The 19,365-nt window shown below is 36.2% G+C and overlaps 1 protein-coding gene across 2 annotated transcripts in view; it reads right to left on the reverse strand.

Moving 5' to 3' along the window:
• The window catches only part of CPSF2 (cleavage and polyadenylation specific factor 2), a 31,119-nt gene extending 11,868 nt beyond the window's left edge, over positions 1-19,251 (reverse strand). The window contains exons 1-9 of one of the 2 annotated variants that reach the window (XM_037832035.1): positions 19,133-19,251; positions 15,844-15,898; positions 11,618-11,795; positions 10,427-10,586; positions 8,815-8,920; positions 7,665-7,794; positions 5,262-5,377; positions 3,823-4,010; positions 2,846-3,136 (exon numbers count right to left, since the gene is read on the reverse strand). In XM_037832035.1, coding sequence (XP_037687963.1) covers positions 2,846-3,136; positions 3,823-4,010; positions 5,262-5,377; positions 7,665-7,794; positions 8,815-8,920; positions 10,427-10,586; positions 11,618-11,766 — 1,140 coding nt within the window. In that variant the 5' untranslated portion in view covers positions 11,767-11,795; positions 15,844-15,898; positions 19,133-19,251. Of the gene's footprint in view, positions 1-2,845; positions 3,137-3,822; positions 4,011-5,261; positions 5,378-7,664; positions 7,795-8,814; positions 8,921-10,426; positions 10,587-11,617; positions 11,796-15,843; positions 15,899-16,977; positions 17,190-19,132 lie in introns of those variants that run through there. The other variant, XM_037832036.1, reaches the window with a different exon arrangement.
• Between the last annotated feature and the right edge of the window lie 114 nt (positions 19,252-19,365).

Consider the following 19,365-nt stretch of genomic DNA (forward strand, 5'->3'; position numbering starts at 1 on the left):
TATAAATGAGCTGACTCAAAGGGAAGGAACTCAGTGCAGCTGTGAGTGATGTTTCGAAGAGGCGCAAGCTTGCTCGAGAGGAATGTCCTGAGAGAAAGCCATTTTGAAACCAGAACTTTGGAGCAGACGCCAGCCATGTGCCTTCCCAGCTAACAGAGGTTTTCCGGATGCCATTGACCATCCTCCAGTGAAGATACCCGATTACTGATGTGTTACCTTGGACACTTTATGGCCTTAAGAATGTAACTGTGTAGCCAAATAAACCCCCTTTTTATAAAAGCCAATCCATCTCTGGTGTTTTGCATTCCGCAGCATTAGCAAACTAGAACACTGTCCTACCCCCACGTAAATTTTAACAAAACATTTACCCTCAGAATTTAATTTATGCCTGTTGCCACAATAAATCTTGCTCTCCAGCTTATCATTTTTCATTTAAGAGAACTAAAATTAATGGCTATATTCAGAAACAGATTTCTAGAATAATCCACTTTATTTTCTTCCTATTCCTTCACTGTATTCCCTCCAAACTATTCCTTTTCCTAACCCAAATCCACTTCAACCCTATTAGTCCTTACTCATTTAGAGTTTTGCTCTTTCTAAATGAGTAAGACTCTCAGAGAAGTGTCTGACATATCAGAGGTCCTCAATAAATGTTGGTTGAATTCATGAATGACTAAATGAGCAATATGTAATGAACCAGATTTCTGATCATTTGAGCCAAGAGTTGACTGTGTATGGTATTTTTTCATCTACATTTATCACCCTCCTAAGTCAAGTCTTACTCATTTAGATGATTAATGTTTGAAAAGAAAGATCTCTTTGGCTGCTATGAGAAGAAAGGATTAAGGGAGTTAAAAAGGTAAAAATTTAAAGAGGCCAGTTAGGAAACTACCACAGAGTCCAGGTAAGTCCATTTAGGATAGGCTAGGATGATGAAAGAAAAGTACACAGATTTAGGAAATATCTGTTGGTTGATTTAGGATATATCTGTTGGTTGAGTCAACAAGACTTGCTGATGGGTTGGATGTGGGTGTTGAGAGAAAGAAAGATATTAAAACCAAGTTTTAATAATTTGTGTACTGAAGTCAGGATAGTGGTTACCCTTGTTACGGGAGGAGGATGGGGTGAGAATGAGGGAGTATCAGGAAGGGGGTGGGTGAGGTGCTGGTAAGATTCTATTTCTGCATATTGCAAAACGGCCTTTCTGCATATTGGTCATCGGCTAATTGACTAGCTCCTGTAAGAGGAGACATAAGGCAACAACGGTGGATGCAGAGACAGATAAGTTAAGCTATTTGGTGATGAGAAAATAAGGAAATTCCTGTCTGACTGCTTCTACTTCTCAGTTATTCCTGGGCATTCCCAGAATGTTAAATTTACCCACGATAGCTTCGTACATTCAATTGTTTACAGTACCATTATATAGTTGTGCATTCATCACCAAAATTAATTTTTGACATTTTCATTACCACACACACAAAAATAATAAGAAAAGACAAAGAGGAGTGTGGTCCATATGGATTTCCCAAGCAACATTTCTGTGAACTTGTTCCTAGCATACCCATCAGAAATTAACAGACCATAGTCATTCCTGGGCATTCCCAGAATTCTATTTCTCAGTTAAGTCTGAGACAAGGTCATGTACTTTGGGTGAGGGATGAAAGTGAGTTGCAGGATTTTGAGGAGAAAGAAGGTAAGAAATTATCTTACTCAAAAGTGGGAAAGGAAACATCCTACAGAATCTTGAGTGCTAGTATAGGGGGCTCTTTTGAAATGTGGGGTCATGAATCTGAAAGGAAATCTGTCCATACAGTAGTGCTGAATTCCAGTAACATAAAGCTGCTCGGATACAAGGACAGACTAAGCAAATGGTTTAGCTTGGGTCAAGGCATTGCCAAGTGCGTATAACAAACAAAAAGAGGGGTAAGAGAGTTAAAGGTAATCGCAAAATAATTATTATAATTATGGCCATTGACTCTAAGTTGGAAAGATAAAGGATAATAAAAGTGATGAAGTCCGTGAACTTAAAGTACCGAAAGAGTCAAAGAATTGTTGTCAGGGGAGTAACAGACAAAGTGAGTATAAGATCAGAATGGGATGTCTGAGGTAGAGAGCTGGAGATGGTAATCTTAATCTTAATAAGATTAAGAGTATGACCATGGGAGAGAACAGCATGATTCTAAGAATGGATGGCTGAGTGAAGTAGAGAAAAGATCATTAAGAAATAAGTTGTCAAGGAAGTGAGAGGGCCAAGGAATGGGAAATATCATACACATGGATGTTACACTTATTGAGAATGGAGTCCTGAGTATAGAAAGCTGTGAACCAAGTTTGAAAGTCACCAGTGAATGACAGAGAATGACCAAGAGATCAGTAAAGGTCAGAAACATGAGCATGTTGTAAAGTCTGATGGCATAAACTGCACAGAGGGAGGAAAAATAGCTTGAAAACTGCAACAAAGAATAAGAAGCACACCTATCACACTAGAGGTACATGGAATATGAAAGAGAAAAAAAATAGTATTTACTTGAGAGGCCTATAGGGGAAAGAATATAATTAGGAAACAGCCAGATTTCAATTAAAGAAAGGATGTGAAACGAATTTTTCCAAAAGATACTGAGAATACAGTATATACTCTCTGAGTATGGCTCCAGTGGGTCCTATGGAAAGGTTCAAGAATGAGAGTTTTAAAGGCTATCTATTGTTATTCTGATAAAAAATATCTATTGTTATTCTGATAAAAAACCCTGAAACAATTCAAGTTTTATTTTTGGTCACTAATTTTTATACACCATGCATAATGTATCTCAGAAACAGTTTTAAAATAAAGTTCACATGTGCTTACCTCTATTTCTGTAACTTTCTCAGAAGGGTTATCAATTAGGAAGCGTGCTAAAGTCCCAGGAGTAGTTCTGTAAGTTAGGATGACTGAGTTTTTAGGGTCCTGACACCACTGAATAAAGAGATCCCTTGAAAATCCACATTCGAGATCAGGTTGGCTGGCGAGCACAACTTTGGGGCTAGGTACTCGAGCCAGGTCAGAAAGACCATGACATAAGGACAGATGGCGAAACTGAAATGGATTATTTCTTTTGTCTTCAAAACATCTCATCAATTTATCACTCATCCATTCTACCTAATAAGGAGGGAAAAGATTATGTTAATTAGAAAATACTGTAGTGTAACAAAAAAGCATTCTATGACAGCTAAGGAGTTCACAGTCTATCTTTTTTCTCTCCCAGCAGTTGCTGAGGAAATAACTGAATTTGTACCATTTTGAAAAGCAGCTTATTTTCTCATACAACAGTCAATCCTTCTGCTTCCCTTAAGAGCATCCCACCCCAGTTTTCATCCCTAATAATCCAATTTTGCATTATGTTTCAGTTATAAGTCAATTTAAATATTTTTGAGAAAAGGCAGTATAAGTTTTAAGTGCCTATCTTACCCCCAGAGATGCTATTTCAAGGGAAAGCACTTATTCAAAAGAAAAAGAATAATGAATTCTAACATTTATATCCTATGAGGTAGATTCTATTTTTGCCCCCAGTATACAGACTGGAGTACAAAGAGAAGCAACTTGCCAAATCTGTAAAATGGGGACAAAAATAAAAACTACTGCATAGGGTATATAAAGATTAAATGAAATAATACACATAAAGCACACAGAGCAGTAGTGTTTAATAATTTCTAGCTATTCTTATTAACCTCTTAGTAATAGGTTAATAATTGACTTAGTAAAAAAGGCAATGAAGAAACTGTATTCCAAAAGCCTCAATCACTGTAACAACCTTCTTTATTATAAATGATAGCATGAAAACAAACCTGGGACTTAGAAAACTCCACCACATTATAACTGACATTATTTAGGAGTGCCAATGAGTAAACACCCAATCCTGCATCTTTAGTTCTCCAAATTTGATCAAGAAGTTGAGCAAGTTCCAAAACTCTGCCTGCAGTGTCCACTGCTATTAATACATTTCCATCACCTCGAAGTGTTTCCAAAACATTTGCTAGAAAACAAGAATGTAAAATCCCTATAGAAATAACAATAATTTGCAACAAAATTAAAGATAACTTTATCTCCCTATTATCACTATAAAGATTATAATTTACAAGTAAGCAATCAGGTAAAGTACAAAATAAAAGAACTTCATTCAGGTTATCACAACTACTTTTTATTTTGTTAAACATAACTTCATAGAAGTAAAGAACCGTGCAATTTAGTCTCAATTTTTTTCATTAAAAATTATAAATCAGTGTTTCTGAATTCTTTTCACATCATAGTACACATTTAAAATGTTTGTATGGTACACGGTGATAAATGGGTGACCAGGCCAAAGGCAAACAGCCTGGGGTTTCCAGGCCACCCATCTCACCTGTCCACTCTGATGGACTTTGTTATATAATCCCCCTATATGCGTGTGTGTGTGTGTGTGTGTGTGTGTGTGTGTGTGTGTGTGTGTGTGTGTGTATGCATATATTTATACATGTACATGCCTATAGAATAAAATATAGATCAAATTTCCTTTCAACAAAAAAGTATCCTTATAAAGAGATATCCTTGCTCTAGATGAAAGACTATCTCAGAAATATTTGGTAAAACCAACCTCCAGCGAGGAAAAGAAAAAAAAGAAACAATTCTTAAAGTTAGTAAAACATACTATAAGTTAAATATTTTTAAATAGTTTAAGACACTGGTTTCAAATATTTAAAAAAGTGGAATCCAATTTCCCCTGTTGAAATTCCATATGGCTTATAAAAAAATAACATAAGAGTAAAGCAGCTCTAATCAAAGTAGAGGCAAGTAGCAACGGTCCAGAGGCACTTCTTTACAACCCAGGCTACTAGGTTAGAGTATTAAACACCCAACATCAAAATCAGTGAAATATTTGTACCCTCATTTTTTTCCTTTGTTCATTTTTCTTCATTTTTCTTTTAGAAACTAAGTGTTTTTCAAGTAGATTTATATGAAGTCTCAATAAATTTTGGTGCACTTTAGACTTATAACAGTGAATACCATGGAGTGCCAGCTATGTGTTGGACGGCAGGATGAAGCCAATCTTTACAATTCCACAAAAGTTAAACAAACTTAAGCGTTTTCTTATATAAAATATTAATGTGATCACACAATATTTTTTAAAAAATATCAGAGATAGTCAATCTCTTATGACCAAAAAAAAAGTGTTCAACACAACAGGACAGTAATTTATACTACCAAGCACTTTTATTATTCTTTAAAAAGGACATTATATAATACATACTCAGAAGTTGCTCATCCCTCTGTTTTCGTCGAGGCTGAACATAAGTAGCATTAAACGAATCTGTGATTAGTAGGGAGGGTCTGCTTAGCATTTCCAGGGAACATCCATTTAAATGGCTACAAATTTAAAAAGAGGAATATCTTATACCTTTTCAAATTCCAATAATACCTTTTCTTAAAAGATAATCAACTTCTTCAAAAGGATTTTTTTCCTCTACTCATTATAATAGTATACATGCTCATTGATTAGAAAATGGAAAATTCAAAAATACAGAGGAAAATAAAATCTCCATGGCAACATGGAATATGACTCCTGGGGAGGAATCTAGACCCGACATTGTGGGATGGAGAACATCTTCTTGACCAAAAAGGGTATGTGAAAGGAAATAAGCTTCAGTGGCAGAGAGATTCCAAAAGGAGCCAAGAGGTCACTCTGGTGGGCACTCTTAACAACCCTTTTTAGGTTCTAAAGAATTGGGGTAGCTGGTGGTGGATACCTGAAACTATCAAACTACAACCCAGAACCCATGAATCTCGAAGACAATTGTATAAAAATGTAGCTTATGAGGGGTGACAATGGGATTGGGAAAGCCGTAAGGACCACACTCCACTTTGTCTAGTTTATGGATGGATGAGTAGAAAAATAGGGGAAGGAAACAAACAAACAAACAGACAAAGGTACCCAGTGTTCTTTTTTACTTCAATTGCTCTTTTTCACTTTAATTATTATTCTTGTTATTTTGGTATGTGTGCTAATGAAGGTGTCAGGGATTGATTTAGGTGATGAATGTACAACTATGTAATGGTACTGTGAACAACTGAATGTACGATTTGTTTTGTATGACTGCGTGGTATGTGAATATATCTCAATAAAATAAAGATTAAAAAAAAAAAAATCTTCCAGACTACAATCACTCAGAAATAATCAATATGATATTTTGTTGTACTTCCTTCTCTGTATATAAATAAGTTTTCCTGTGATTTTTTTATAAAGTTGATATGTTTATATCCTATAAACTCAGTTCTATATCATTTTTTTCTATGACATCAAAAATTTTTTCTAAACATACTTTTTAATGATTATAAAAACTTTCTATTAATCTGTCCTATATTTATTTGATTGTTTCCCTTTACTGATATTTAGGTTACTTTTATTTATGCCATTATAAATAATGTTTCAAAGAACATTTTTGAAAAAAGCTTCAATTGCATTTCTGAATGTTTCTTTAGGACACATTCTTAGAAATATATTTATTGAACTATAGAGTATTTCTAAATGGCTTTCCAGAAAAATTTAGCCTTTTCTAGAAGGGCTCAACCAGAAAGATCAACCAACTCACTAAACGCTTACCAGAAGAACACCACCATTAAAAAAATTAATGTATTTAATTGTAAATGATCTCATTTTATTTTCTCTTTTTTGCCTTTATATCTTTTGTCTATTTTGCACCTGGGATCATTTTGCTTAATTGATCAACAGCCGATCTTAAATCTTTGGCCAAAGTGCTGCAAATATTTTCCCCAGGTTATTTGTCTTTTAATTCAGCCTATCAGTTCAGACATTTTGAAGCTGTATATATTTAAATCTAGCAGACTTTGGGTTTGTAACTTAGTCCACTGCCTTTATGCTTACAAAATCTTTCCCAATCAGATATAGATTCACCAATATTTCTTCCTTTTATATTTTATATTTTACATTTAATTCTAACCCATCTGAAATTTATTTTGTTAAATAGTATATACAGCAAAGACTCAAACATCTTTTCCAAAATGGGTGACTTCCCCAACACCATTTACTCAAATGTCCATCCTTTCCTCATTAGTCTGTATTAACAAGAGCCTAAAATTCAATTTATTAGTCTTAAATATTTCTTAACATAAGACACAAAAGATCTTGAGGCCACTGTAATCTACTACAAAATAGTTATGAAGAAGCTTAAATGACACTACACACCAAAACAATTTTATAGTAATACTGTGAGTACAAAATGAAGTATCTATAAGTACCACATTCTCTTTTAAAGAGAGTCTAATTATAATTATATTAGGTGGTAATTACTAACTATACAATAAAAAAAAAAAAAAACCCACAAAATTCCTTTAAATAAGTCAAGAACATATAAAATATATTTTGATATACAAAAATTCATCTTTTTTACAACATCTCCAGGGAGAGATCTGTTTTACAGGGTGGGCACTTAATGTAAATTTTTAAAGTATCTTTTCTCTTTCATAATATTTTCCCTTATAATGCAAATAAGTGACTTTGAAAACATTCTCTATTTGATGCTTTTAAACTGCTCTACATAGCTGGTTAATAAAGTAACTTTGTTTCTAATTTTCCCTCTAAAAAATGAAATAACATCAATTGCATTTCCTTTAGCTTTTGTCTTGATATACCTACATCTCCCTCTTGTGGTTGAAGTCAACTGCGTAAACAATTTCTTCTTCTCCATCTTTGACTATTTTCCATATCGTTCCACCTATCATATGTCCGGCTGGCAGAGGTGTGATAGACAAGCCATGTCCTTTGCCTATGTCAAGAAGATAATGACAATACTCAAGACTTCTTTTACAGCTCTGAATGAAGGCTATTTGTTTGTGAGTTATTTTCTAATAGGTGATCCATTCAATGACACAAAATTCAAAAGTGAAAAGGAAAACAGTGAAAAGCAAATCTCACCCTGTTGTCCCCCAGCCACTCCATTCTGTCATTGGCAGCAAACATTGTTGCCATTTCATTATGTATTCTTACAGAGATCTTTATGGTTATAAATAGAAGGCTAGAGATTGAACTTAAAACTAGTACATTTTAAATTATTTAGTATGAATTAATAAAGGTTAATATTTATATTGTGCACACATAGTTACCAAGTGTTTCCATGTATGTTAAAACTCTAACCTGGCAGAACATTTCAAGTATCACTATTGCAAAGAATTTATCCTATGGAAAAATGAAGTACAAGCAATACGGTTGAGTCCATTAGTACTTCCTGGCTAAAATTTCAAGAGTCCATTGTTGTACCATTTTGTCAATGCTAGTATCTTTATTTATGAAAATGTCTAATTCAATTCTCTCGACAGATGATAAATACACACTGAATATATATACATGACTTCCTGACCTAACTAAATAATAAACTTTTTTAATGTCCATTTCAGGAATTCAGTGGTTTTCTGTTCTGTGCTGCCACAGCACTGACTTCAATTACTATTTTTACCCATCTGAGCTTGTCTTCTCACCATTACTGTGAGTTCCTATGAGTGCATTACACAATCTTTGTGCATTACAGATAGTAAAAACTAAATGAGTCTTTCCCAAGTCAAATGTGAAAAAGTCCGAGTTGCTAACATTTTGTTAGCATTTAGTCTAGAATATTTGAAAATCCAAATGATTTGGGGCATGTTCATGGTTCCATATCAATCCAGAAAATGGCCAATTTTTATTCTTCAGACCACCGTAATTACAATTTTTATTACAAATTTTCCTCAGTATTTTTCAGTAGTTAAACCCCATTATTCCAATTACTTGCTACTGGAAACATTTTTTTTACCTTTCAAATTCACAATCTGAGAGAATTTTAGCTGCTGTATTTTATCAAAGGCTGCATCCACATCATCTAATGTAAAGAGCGTAAAATCTTCTGTATTGTGTCGAGACTAAAAGAATAACACAAATAAAAGGTTAAAAATGATCACTTTAGGTACTGAGTGGCTGCAAGAAGGAATGAAGTTGTGAGGCATGCAACTAGGCGAATGAACCCTGAGAACATTATCTTGAGTGATGTAAGCCAGAAAGGAAACAATAAATATTATAAGGCCTCACTAATATAAACTAACTATAATGAGCAATGCTGAGAACTGAATTTGACAGCACAGGTTATCAGGGGATAGAACATGGGTAGAGATTGGGCAATCGACGATGAAGGAGCACAGAATGTTCAATAAGGCTTATTGCAAAGGTTCCTAGATTATAAGCTCCTACAGCTCCTGGGTTTTAACTGTTATTTAAGAGATGTTTATTTGGTACAAAATTTATATTCCCTGTAGCACACTTTCTAATACAACCTGTATGGTCAGTTTATTTAAACAACAAAATTACATGGAACCTAGAATAGGGTATGAGACCTTGTTACTCTGCACAGGTTAATGTAATACCCTGATAAATCTCAGAGTATTTGGGGCAGAAAATAAAAAACTATTTGCAAAGTCCCCTTGAGGGACTAGGGAAAAATGTGGAAATATTAAACTTCCACACCTGGGGAATTCCTGATATTCCCACAAGCAATAGGGAATCCCAATTTAATAAGTCAAGCCCCAGACCTTGGTGCTTGCCTTATGAAACTTATTCCTGCAAAAGAGAAGCTAAGCCTACTAATAATTATGCCTACGAGTCTCCCCTAGAGAACCTCTTTTGTTGCTCAGATGTGGCCCCTCTCTCTCAGTCAACTCTGCAAATAAACTCACTACCCTCACCCATACATGGGACATGATTCCCAGGGATGAGCCCAGCCTTGGCATTGTGGGACTGAGAATGCTGTCTTGACCAAAAGGGGGAATGGAAATGAAACAAAATAAAGTTTCAGTGGCTAAGAGATTTAAAATAGAGTTGAGAGGTCATTCTGGAGGTTATTCTTATGCATTATATAGATATTCCTTTATAGTTTCTAGTGTATTATAATAGCTAGAAGTAAATACCTGACACTGTTGAATTGTAATCCAGATTTGATTCTTGATGATGACTATATAACTATATAGCTTTTATTGTGTGACCATGTGATTGTGAAAGCCTTGTGACTGACATTCCCTTTATCCCGTGTATGGGCAGATGAGTAATAAAATAAAGACAAAATAAATAAATAAATAATAGGGGGGGAAAGGGGTATGGGATGTTTTAGGTATTCTTTTTTCTTTTTTTTGGAGTAACGAAAATGTTCTAAAATTGACTGTCGTGATGAATGAACAATATATGATGATACTGAGCCACTGATTGTATACTTTGGATGGATTAGATGATGTGTGAATATATCTCAATAAAATTACATTAAGAAAGTCACATGACCAAAAAAAAGTAAAAGAGAAAGCAATAGTGAAAAAATAAATAAATACATAAATAAATGTCACTGTACAAGTGCTAAAATTGAAACAAAAATTCTTTCAAATTACCTGATAAAGATCATACATGAACATCTGTCCCATTTTATAAACAGGAATGGTTGCATAGATGGCACAGTTCAGACCCAACTTTCCAACAGCATATGGGAGGGCACCAAGATGGAGAGGATCAGGGTGAGACAATAGTACAGCATCAATCTGGTGAACATGCCTAGGAGAACACAATCAAAATGACTATTTTCTCAAATCTTGTTTTTAAGGGTGAAGGCAGGATAGTCAAAATTAATTTGTCAATTCTGATTCCTGTTAATATTCTGGATTAAAGACTACAGTGTGATAAATGAACAAAACTTGGAGCTAAACTTACGATACCTTTGAATTTCAATTATTATTATTACCCTTAGGTATAAAAATTATATGGCTATAACATGCACCTAAGATTACAGTGTGTAGACGCTTAAAAAAAAGGAAAAAGAAAAAGAGTAGACCCCCCCCAAGTAAGCTGATTTTGAATGGCTACTTGTGTAACTATTAGTTCAAGTTCAAGAACTTAGCTTGGAATTTCAGGAACTGTTAAGGAGATGTTTAATCTGCCAGCATTTATGGATTTTTGTCTTAGCTTTTTAGGACAGTGACTGAAAACATATTCATTATAGTAAAACTTCAATTAACCCACAAACATATGCTCTTATTGACAAAATAAATTAACCAGAGAATGCTTTTTTGCTTCAAGTTCTAAAGTTTTTTAAATGTTTAAATCCTCTTTCCTTCTATAATTAGCATAATAGTAGGAACATAACAAATTTTCTCTGATGGATTAGGATCCTTTTGTATCTCACAGTCATTCTGACCACGAATTCTCAATGTCTAGCATCAAAAGATATAGAAAATAGGCTACATGTGATCTGATTGAAGAACTTTCACATGCAAAGTTTTTCCTCCTCAAATTCTTATGAACTTAATCTTGCTCTTACCTAAAATTAGCGTGCAAAATTTTTACTGAGTAATCCATCAGTCAAATAACAATTAACTTAAGATTTTGCTGAATTTCAATAAACATAGCTTGTAAGTCACACAAAACTTTGGAAGTTAAAATGGTCACTTTGGTATAAGTAAAACTAAATCCTTTACTATGAAATAAATTGGATCAGCAAAGCAAACATTGTGTAACATCAAATCAGTATTACAGTACAGATAAGAGAATTTAAAAGTCCAGAAATATGAAAAGCAAAAGTAACTTACTTCCTCAGGGAATCTATAATATCCATAGAAAAGTGCTCATCCCAACCACAGTCCAGTAAAAATCTAAACTCGTCGACTTGGAGAAGATAGCAAAGAGCAGATTCTTCTTGGACCCCAGAAAGGGTAGTTAATTTGATAATAGATGTCATTTTTTGTCCACTAGCAACAATCTGAAAGGCTTTTTCAAAAGAAAAAGAAAACATAATTAAACATTAGAGCACAGTTTATTGTATGTAATAGACAAATTAACTAAAATTATATCAGATTGTAAGTGTACAAAAATCCCATCAACATGGAAAGCAAACATTTTAAAGTCCTGTTGCCATAATTACTAAGTTTAACAATGCAAATATACTCTTGTTGATATATCCTTCATTGGCTCCCTGGCATGGTTTAATGAAAAGTAGACTTGGGAATCAGAGAGATCCAGATTTGAATTTACTCCTGTGTGGTTTAAGACAAATTAATTAACCTTTCTTCACCTATATATCTGGTCTAAAAACCATGAGAATTAATGTATACATAAAATGAATGTTGGAAGATTTGAAATAATGTATGAATTACCTAGAACAGACTGGCTCATCCAAGCTTCTCAATAAATAAATGCCTGCTGAATTAAGGAATTCATCCTTACAGGTGACTTTGTTCCACCTGTATTTTGCTCTGTGATGGCACTTACCACATAGCATTACAATCATTAGTTTACATGTTGTCTTCTCCTATTAGACCAGTGGTTCTTAAATAAATATGCTCCCTTGACAATCTGATAAAAAGTTATGGACCTCTCTCCTTCCTCCAGCCCTGAAACACACACACACACACACACACACACACACACACACACACACAAAACAGAAAAAAAAAACAAAAAAAGCACACATACCCATAGAAAGTTGTATACTTTTCAGGGACTTTAATGTTAAGAACCTCTGCACTGGAATATGAACAACTGAAATACAGAGGTGGTATCTTACATTTGTAGTCCTAAAACAGAACCTGACACAGTAGGTGCTCAATACACATTTCATGAATGGATGGCTGGAATGTCTACTTCATATATTTCAAGAAGGTATAACACATCTATTGGGACTTAAGACCTAGAAGAACTGAGTACTATTAAACAGATATTATAAAAATACTCATTAGCAAAATATAACTCCACAGCAACGTTTTAGGTTTCAGCTTCTTAAAATAAATCAGCCTTTCCTAGCTAACTTTAATATTTAAAATGAGAGAAGGCCACTGCATACCTGATGTTCTCTTACCACCAAAACAGCAGGAGGAGCAGCTGCCCAAGGTCTTGTCAACAAACTAAAGTGAACTGAGTATTCATCTTTCATAAGAGGCTATGGAGGGGGCTAATCCCACCACATCTCCCATCCTTGTTTACTTCAGTCTCAGCCAGAAGTTCAACACTCCTAGGCTATCCATTATTACTGATGTGTGCATCTCCTAGTTGGATCAAATCCCTTATCTTTCCCTCCCTGATCTTTTCCATATGCCCTCTGGGACTATGATCATATTCACCTGTAACTTCAACTTCTTCTTGGAAGCTTCCTTTCACCTTTGTCTTCATGGAAATCTGACTGTTCCCTGTTACTGTTTCTCCTGCAGCCTTCTCAAGAGGCTTTCCCCTCTTCTTGCCCCTCTTATACCTTAAAAGGAGGAAGTCGGACATAGGTGTTCCTTGCTCCCCAATGCATCTGGTAAACCATGTCTCCTACTTTGTCCTTCAAACACTCCAGTCCCACTAAAGCTCATGCCACCCACCTAGCTCACTATTAGCCTTCCATATTTCCTCCTCAGTGCTGAAAACTATTAACCTAGCCTTCTATACTGAGAACTTTAGCTCCTGAGACCCAGTCTTCCTCTCAGTAACTTCAATAATGACATAGACGTTCCATTCAATACTCTGTCCTTTCAGTTCTTTGACTTCAATAACCTTCTTCACTTAACTTCAGCTATGCACCACATCGTCACTCCCTAGACATCACTACCAATAACTGCACCACTTTCAAAATTTCACCTGCAAGTGTCTCTCTCTCACTACCACTTCACTTACTCCAGTATTCCTACTGCAAAATCCTTTGGCCTCACTGCTATCTCTAATCCACTATCTATGACCCCTCTTGTCATCATCTTCAATTCCATGATCCATCTTGATTATCACTCTCTTGCCAACATTCTAAGTATCTTGCTCCTCTAGTTCTTCTTTGTACTAGCCTGGCAAAACCCCAATCCTGATTAACTCCAATCATTCAGTTGGGCTATACCAGCAGCTGAATGTTGCAGAGGAAAAAAAACAAAACTACACAACTGTGAGTTTGCTCTTTAAATTCACAACCAAAGATCCCAAAGGTGTGCTAAGTATTACCACCCACCAACCCTGGATTGCTTAGTAGGTTGATTTTCCATCTGAGAGTCATCTCTGCTCAAGCATTACCCACCTCTCCCTCCACGTTACTCTCAGCTAATAATCTCACCTCATTTTTCAACCAGAAAATAAAAATAATCAAGAGTAAATCCTCACTTTCCAAATACCACATCTACTAATCTATTCACATATATACTGTAGTGTCTCCTCTAATAAGGATAAATTGTCCTGCTCCCATCCAAAACCAATCCTTCTGTGTACTCTCTGGATCCCCTTTTCATTTACCTTTTGAAGGACTTAACTTCTTCAGTCATTCCTTTCTTTTCCCACTTCATCAATGTGTCATTGATGTATCATTCCCATAAGCACACAAAGATATTTTAGAATTTCCCAAGTTGAAAGAATCCTTTCTCAACTCTACTTTCTCTTGCACCCAATGCATCATTTCAATGCTTCCCTTTCACAGCAATGTTTCTCAGAATATTTGTCCACAAATGTGTCTCTGCTTCCTCATCTCCCATTCACACTACCAAATATGACTTATTTGTCTACCACATGGAGCAAGAACTGCTTTCATTAAAGTCACTGACAAATCTCTATACAGCATAAGGCAATGGAAATTTCTCTGGCCTTATTTTACTTGAAATTTTAGCAGCATTCAACAAAGTTAACTGCTCCATCGACCTTGAAATATCCTCTTCTCTCTGCTTCAGTGTCACCCCTCTCCTGGTTTTCCTTCTAATCAGCTACTCATCAAATCTCCCTTGTTAATTCCTTTTTCTTAACTCAACCTCTAAATGTCACAGTGCCTCTCGGCAGGGCTTCTTTTCTTTTTTCTCGCTAGATAATCTCTCATCAGTTCCAGAGCTTTAAATATCATCTGTTATCTGATATTATCATCCTTGATTCTTTCCTTTATTTTTCATATCCAATCCATCAGTAAGTCCTCCATTTTCACTTACATTATATTTCTCAAATTTCCTTCTATTTCTATGGTCACTATGCTAGTTTGTATATTTTCCCTGCCTCTAATTTATTCTCTCAGAGACCTTCTTTTGTCCATCCTAAAACCCTCCCCAACCCCAGCACACTCTATGCCATAATTTTATTTCCCTGAAACTGCCTAGTGTCTCATAATTGTTGTTATTCACTTGCTTTTTCTGTCCCCTTTTCTCCTCCTGAACTCCACAGAATACTGACTCCATAAAAGTGGAGACCTTGTCTATTCTGATCACAGCTTTATTCCAATGCCTGTATAGTGCCTAAAAAAAGAGGTGGTCAAAATGAATGAATGAAGCTTGGTTAGTATCAAATGAGCTAAGCGCCCTTACCACACCATTTACAGTTACCTATTTACATAAGTTTCCTCTTGCTAGGGAGAGCTGTCTCAGTGTAGAAGCAGCTTGATCCATTTTTGTATTCCTAGTACACTAGTATATGCCTTGCACAGTAGTATTCAATAAATAGTTGTGGAAACAAGGAAGTTAAACTAATGGATTTAGTATGTTCCTATTTGTAATATACAAATAGGAACAAAGCACAAAGACACCAATTTTCTATCTGATGAAAAATGTTTATAAATAAAATTTTGGAAAGGAAATTCTCTAAGCCAAAAAGCTTCCTATACCACAATTAATGGTCTAAGAGAAACTCTACTTAAATCTACCTTAACTTCCCACTTTATTTAGGTTAAGAAGTGAAAATACAAAGCATCTTGCAGATAGAATTGAACGAGGAATTCATTTTAAAACTGTTTTGAAGACAAACCCAGATTTCAACAAATGAAGATATTTTTATTGCAACTGCTCATAAAATAATAAAGCTATATCTTGATTAGACTCTCATTACTTACTGATATCAGTTATATTTCTGATGAATCACCATGAGAGAGAAAATTCTTCATAAATCTAAAAAATAAACAAATAAGAGCCTCATGAATGTGGAAGAATGACTGACTTGTTTTTAATTACTGCCTTTGTCTTGCATGTTGTGCCCTAAGCAGCAAGTAGTACGCTATATGGTCCTTATTCTTAAAAGAAACTTGTCACAATTTTAGGAAGTTTAAATTTATCTAATACACACAGGGATAACATGATAAATAACATAAAAATAAACAAAAATGTGCCAAATTGGTTATAATCAGGTGCTGGAATATGTAGTTTAGGAAACAAGATTTTTAAAAATTGACATTAGATTATTTTATTGAGAATCACAGAAGAGGTGGGATCTAAGATTATTTGTTAAGTATTGGTAGCACTCGGGTAGAAAAAGACAGAGAAAAGGTATTAGAAATGGAATAACATGAGCAAAGGCATAAAACAAAAATTCTCAGAGGATCATGAAAAAACTAGTTTGGCACACTTTATATTAGCCAGAAATGAAAGAAAAGGGCCGATAATGAAGGGCCTTGGAAACTTTGGGTCTAATTCTACAGGCAACAGAGAAACATTTTACAATCCATTACTGTGTAGGAAAATAACATGATAAAGATAATTCTGAATTTCAGCAAAACTAGCTGATGTGTCCTATCAATTGGATAAATAAGAAACAGAAAGGGTATAAAAAGAGAGTTAATGGCAGACCATTTCCTCTTCTCAACTTTGCTGGTTCCATTTTGGGACTACATTTCTTTAGCCTCAAATGTAATTTATAATTCTATGACAATTCATTAGCCTTCAAATAAAGAAGCCTTGAAATGCTACATTTTTTATTCCTCCCTTTACTACTTCTTGGACAGTCCTACCAGCTCCTGATTATTTTCCCCTCAGAATGTGTTGCCCATCTATCATTCCCTTTCCATTCTTACTGTCATTACCTCAGTGCAGTACCTCATTACCGTACATTTGGGTTTCTCTGCCTCCCTTCAATTCAGCCTCAACACTACTACCAGATTAATCTTCAGAAATACTCCTACACATATTACTTCTCACTTAGAAATCTCTGAAGGTGTCTTACTGCTTGAGAAAAAAAAAGTCAAATGCCTTACAATGGGAATCGAGGCTTCAGAAGTTGTCTGACATCATCTATAGGCCCAGCTCCAATTCCACAACCTTACCGAATTACTCCATCATTAGACTTAAGCAGCTCTGTCCAAAAGAAATATAATGCAAGCCACAAATGTAATTTTACATTTTATCACAGCCACATTAAAAAGTAAAAAGAATCAGGTGAAATTAATTTTAATATATCTTATTTAACCCAATAGGCCCAAAATATGATCATTCTAAAATACTGAGACATTTTATTCTTGTTTTCATATGAAGGCTTTGAAACCCAATGTGTATTTTATACTTAGAGCACATGTCAATTCGAACCAACCTCATTTTAAGTGCTCAATAGCTACATGTGACTAGTGGCTGTTGTAATGGACAGTGCAGGTCTAAACTCTAGATTCTAAAAGCAATGCTTTAGATTATAGAGCTCTGTGCTGTCACTCCCAAGTGCAGGTTGGCACCACTCTATTTTAATGCACGTCTTAGATTTGATTTCAACAGTGTCACCAACCATTTAGTCTCCCAGACTAAAATTCTGGAGTTGCTCTATCATCAGATTGGCTGTCACCAGTTGAATCCTATTTGACATTTCAGAAATATCTCTTTAACATCCTTACTGTCTTATCTCAATTGAGACACTCATTACTGAACCTGAATGATTGTAATTTCCTTTCATCTACCTTCCTGTTCCAAGTTGATCCCCCATATAGCGGTCAGAAAGATCCCAAAAATCAAATATTCTCATGCTCCCTCCTTCCACAAAATATCCACTAGCTTCCTGCTGACTACTGAATAAAACGTAAAGCCCTTAGTTGGAAATCAAGGCCCTTCAGAAGTTTATCTCTACCTGTCTCTTGCTTCACCAACCACCCTGGTCCTGTGTGCTTAAGTACATTTATTTTCCCACTCTCCCTAAGTATGCCAAAACTTGTCAAGTCTGCACCCTTGTACTTGTCACCTCTCCAGGAATGAGCTTAGCAAATTTCTTTTGAGACCCTTCATGACCCAGTTCAAATATTACCTCCTTTTTAAACCGTTTTCAGTGTCCCGGAACAAAGCTAATTTTTGCTTAGCACAAAAATATGTTAAGTAGATGTTAACAGTACAGACCACGTATTAATCTTTGTATGTATCTCCAAGACCAAGCACAGCGCTCAAAGGAACATAAATGTCAGCTGAAAGGAGGAATGAATCCTCACCACCTCAAATGCCTGCAGGGCAGTGATTTTGACGAATACTACTTCATCTTCATCCCAAATATCTATCACAGTTACTGGCTCTTTCAACAATGATCATGCATGTTGATGACAACTAAAGGGAACTAGGCAAAATCCAAGTAAAAACGAAGGAGTCTGGGATAGCACCGGAGCTCACTAGGGGCCAAAGTCTCTTCCTGGTCAGTTTCGGGAGAGCAGCGGTTTCATTACAGCGCCAAAGGGCTTGTAAAATAAAAAGATTATAGTGCACGGGCAAATGATAACTCGGGTTCGCCTAGTCACAGGCCAGACTTGGCGGGGCTTACATCTAGTCTGACCTCCTGTTTTCTGAAGAGCATGTAAAATAGCACAAAGTCAAAGAGAATGAGGTCTTAGGAAACTGCAGTGATGGTGGAAGCGCTCGGGGGCGATGGCGGCAGGGCGCGAAGGGCCGAGGCAATTTTAATAAAGCGTGGTAACATCTCAAAGGCCTTTGGAGTCAATTAACTACAAAGGCGCCTACTTTGTGCCCAGTGTTTAGTAAACTCGTGGTCTTTCAACCCGAGTCTACGGGACGACTCTGGGCGAGGAGACGGAGGGGCATGTGGAGAAAAAAACGCAGCCACGAGGCGAAGTAATTAGAGCTGGAGTCAGATTAACTCCTCCAGCGCCAACAGACTGAAAGGGGAGAGAAAAACAGCAAGGAGGAGGAAGGGAGAGCGCGGGAGTGAACCGTCCAGATTGCCACAAGAGCCAAGAGTTCCAGACCCATGGAGAAGGCACTTCTCTTTCCCTCGCTGAGCACTTCGGCCAGGAACGACCAAGAGCCGCGCAACCGAAACCCCAGGAACATGTCCCGAGGGGGGAGGCTGGGTCGACGCTGGAGCACTGAGCGCCTCAGAACACCCCTCCCCCAGCCAGGGGCTCACTCTTTTCTTCCGCTCTCACTTGCCTCGTCAGTCCTCCCCCAACGCCGTCCACTGCCCTTCCCAACCCCTAGTCGAGTCCTGGTTGAAGAGAGAGGAAATCTGATGTTCACTCAGCAGCACCCGTGAGGATCGGCCGGCACAAGATCCTCAGTGGAGGCCGCCATTTTGAAACTGGAGGCGACCCGCCGAGGCGGTGAAGACCCAGGGTGATACCATCTTCCGGGGTAGGGGAGGAAGAAGCTGTGGGAAAGAGATG

Source organism: Choloepus didactylus, chromosome 4, assembly GCF_015220235.1.
Source record: "Choloepus didactylus isolate mChoDid1 chromosome 4, mChoDid1.pri, whole genome shotgun sequence".
NCBI classification, from domain to species: Eukaryota; Metazoa; Chordata; class Mammalia; order Pilosa; family Megalonychidae; genus Choloepus; species Choloepus didactylus.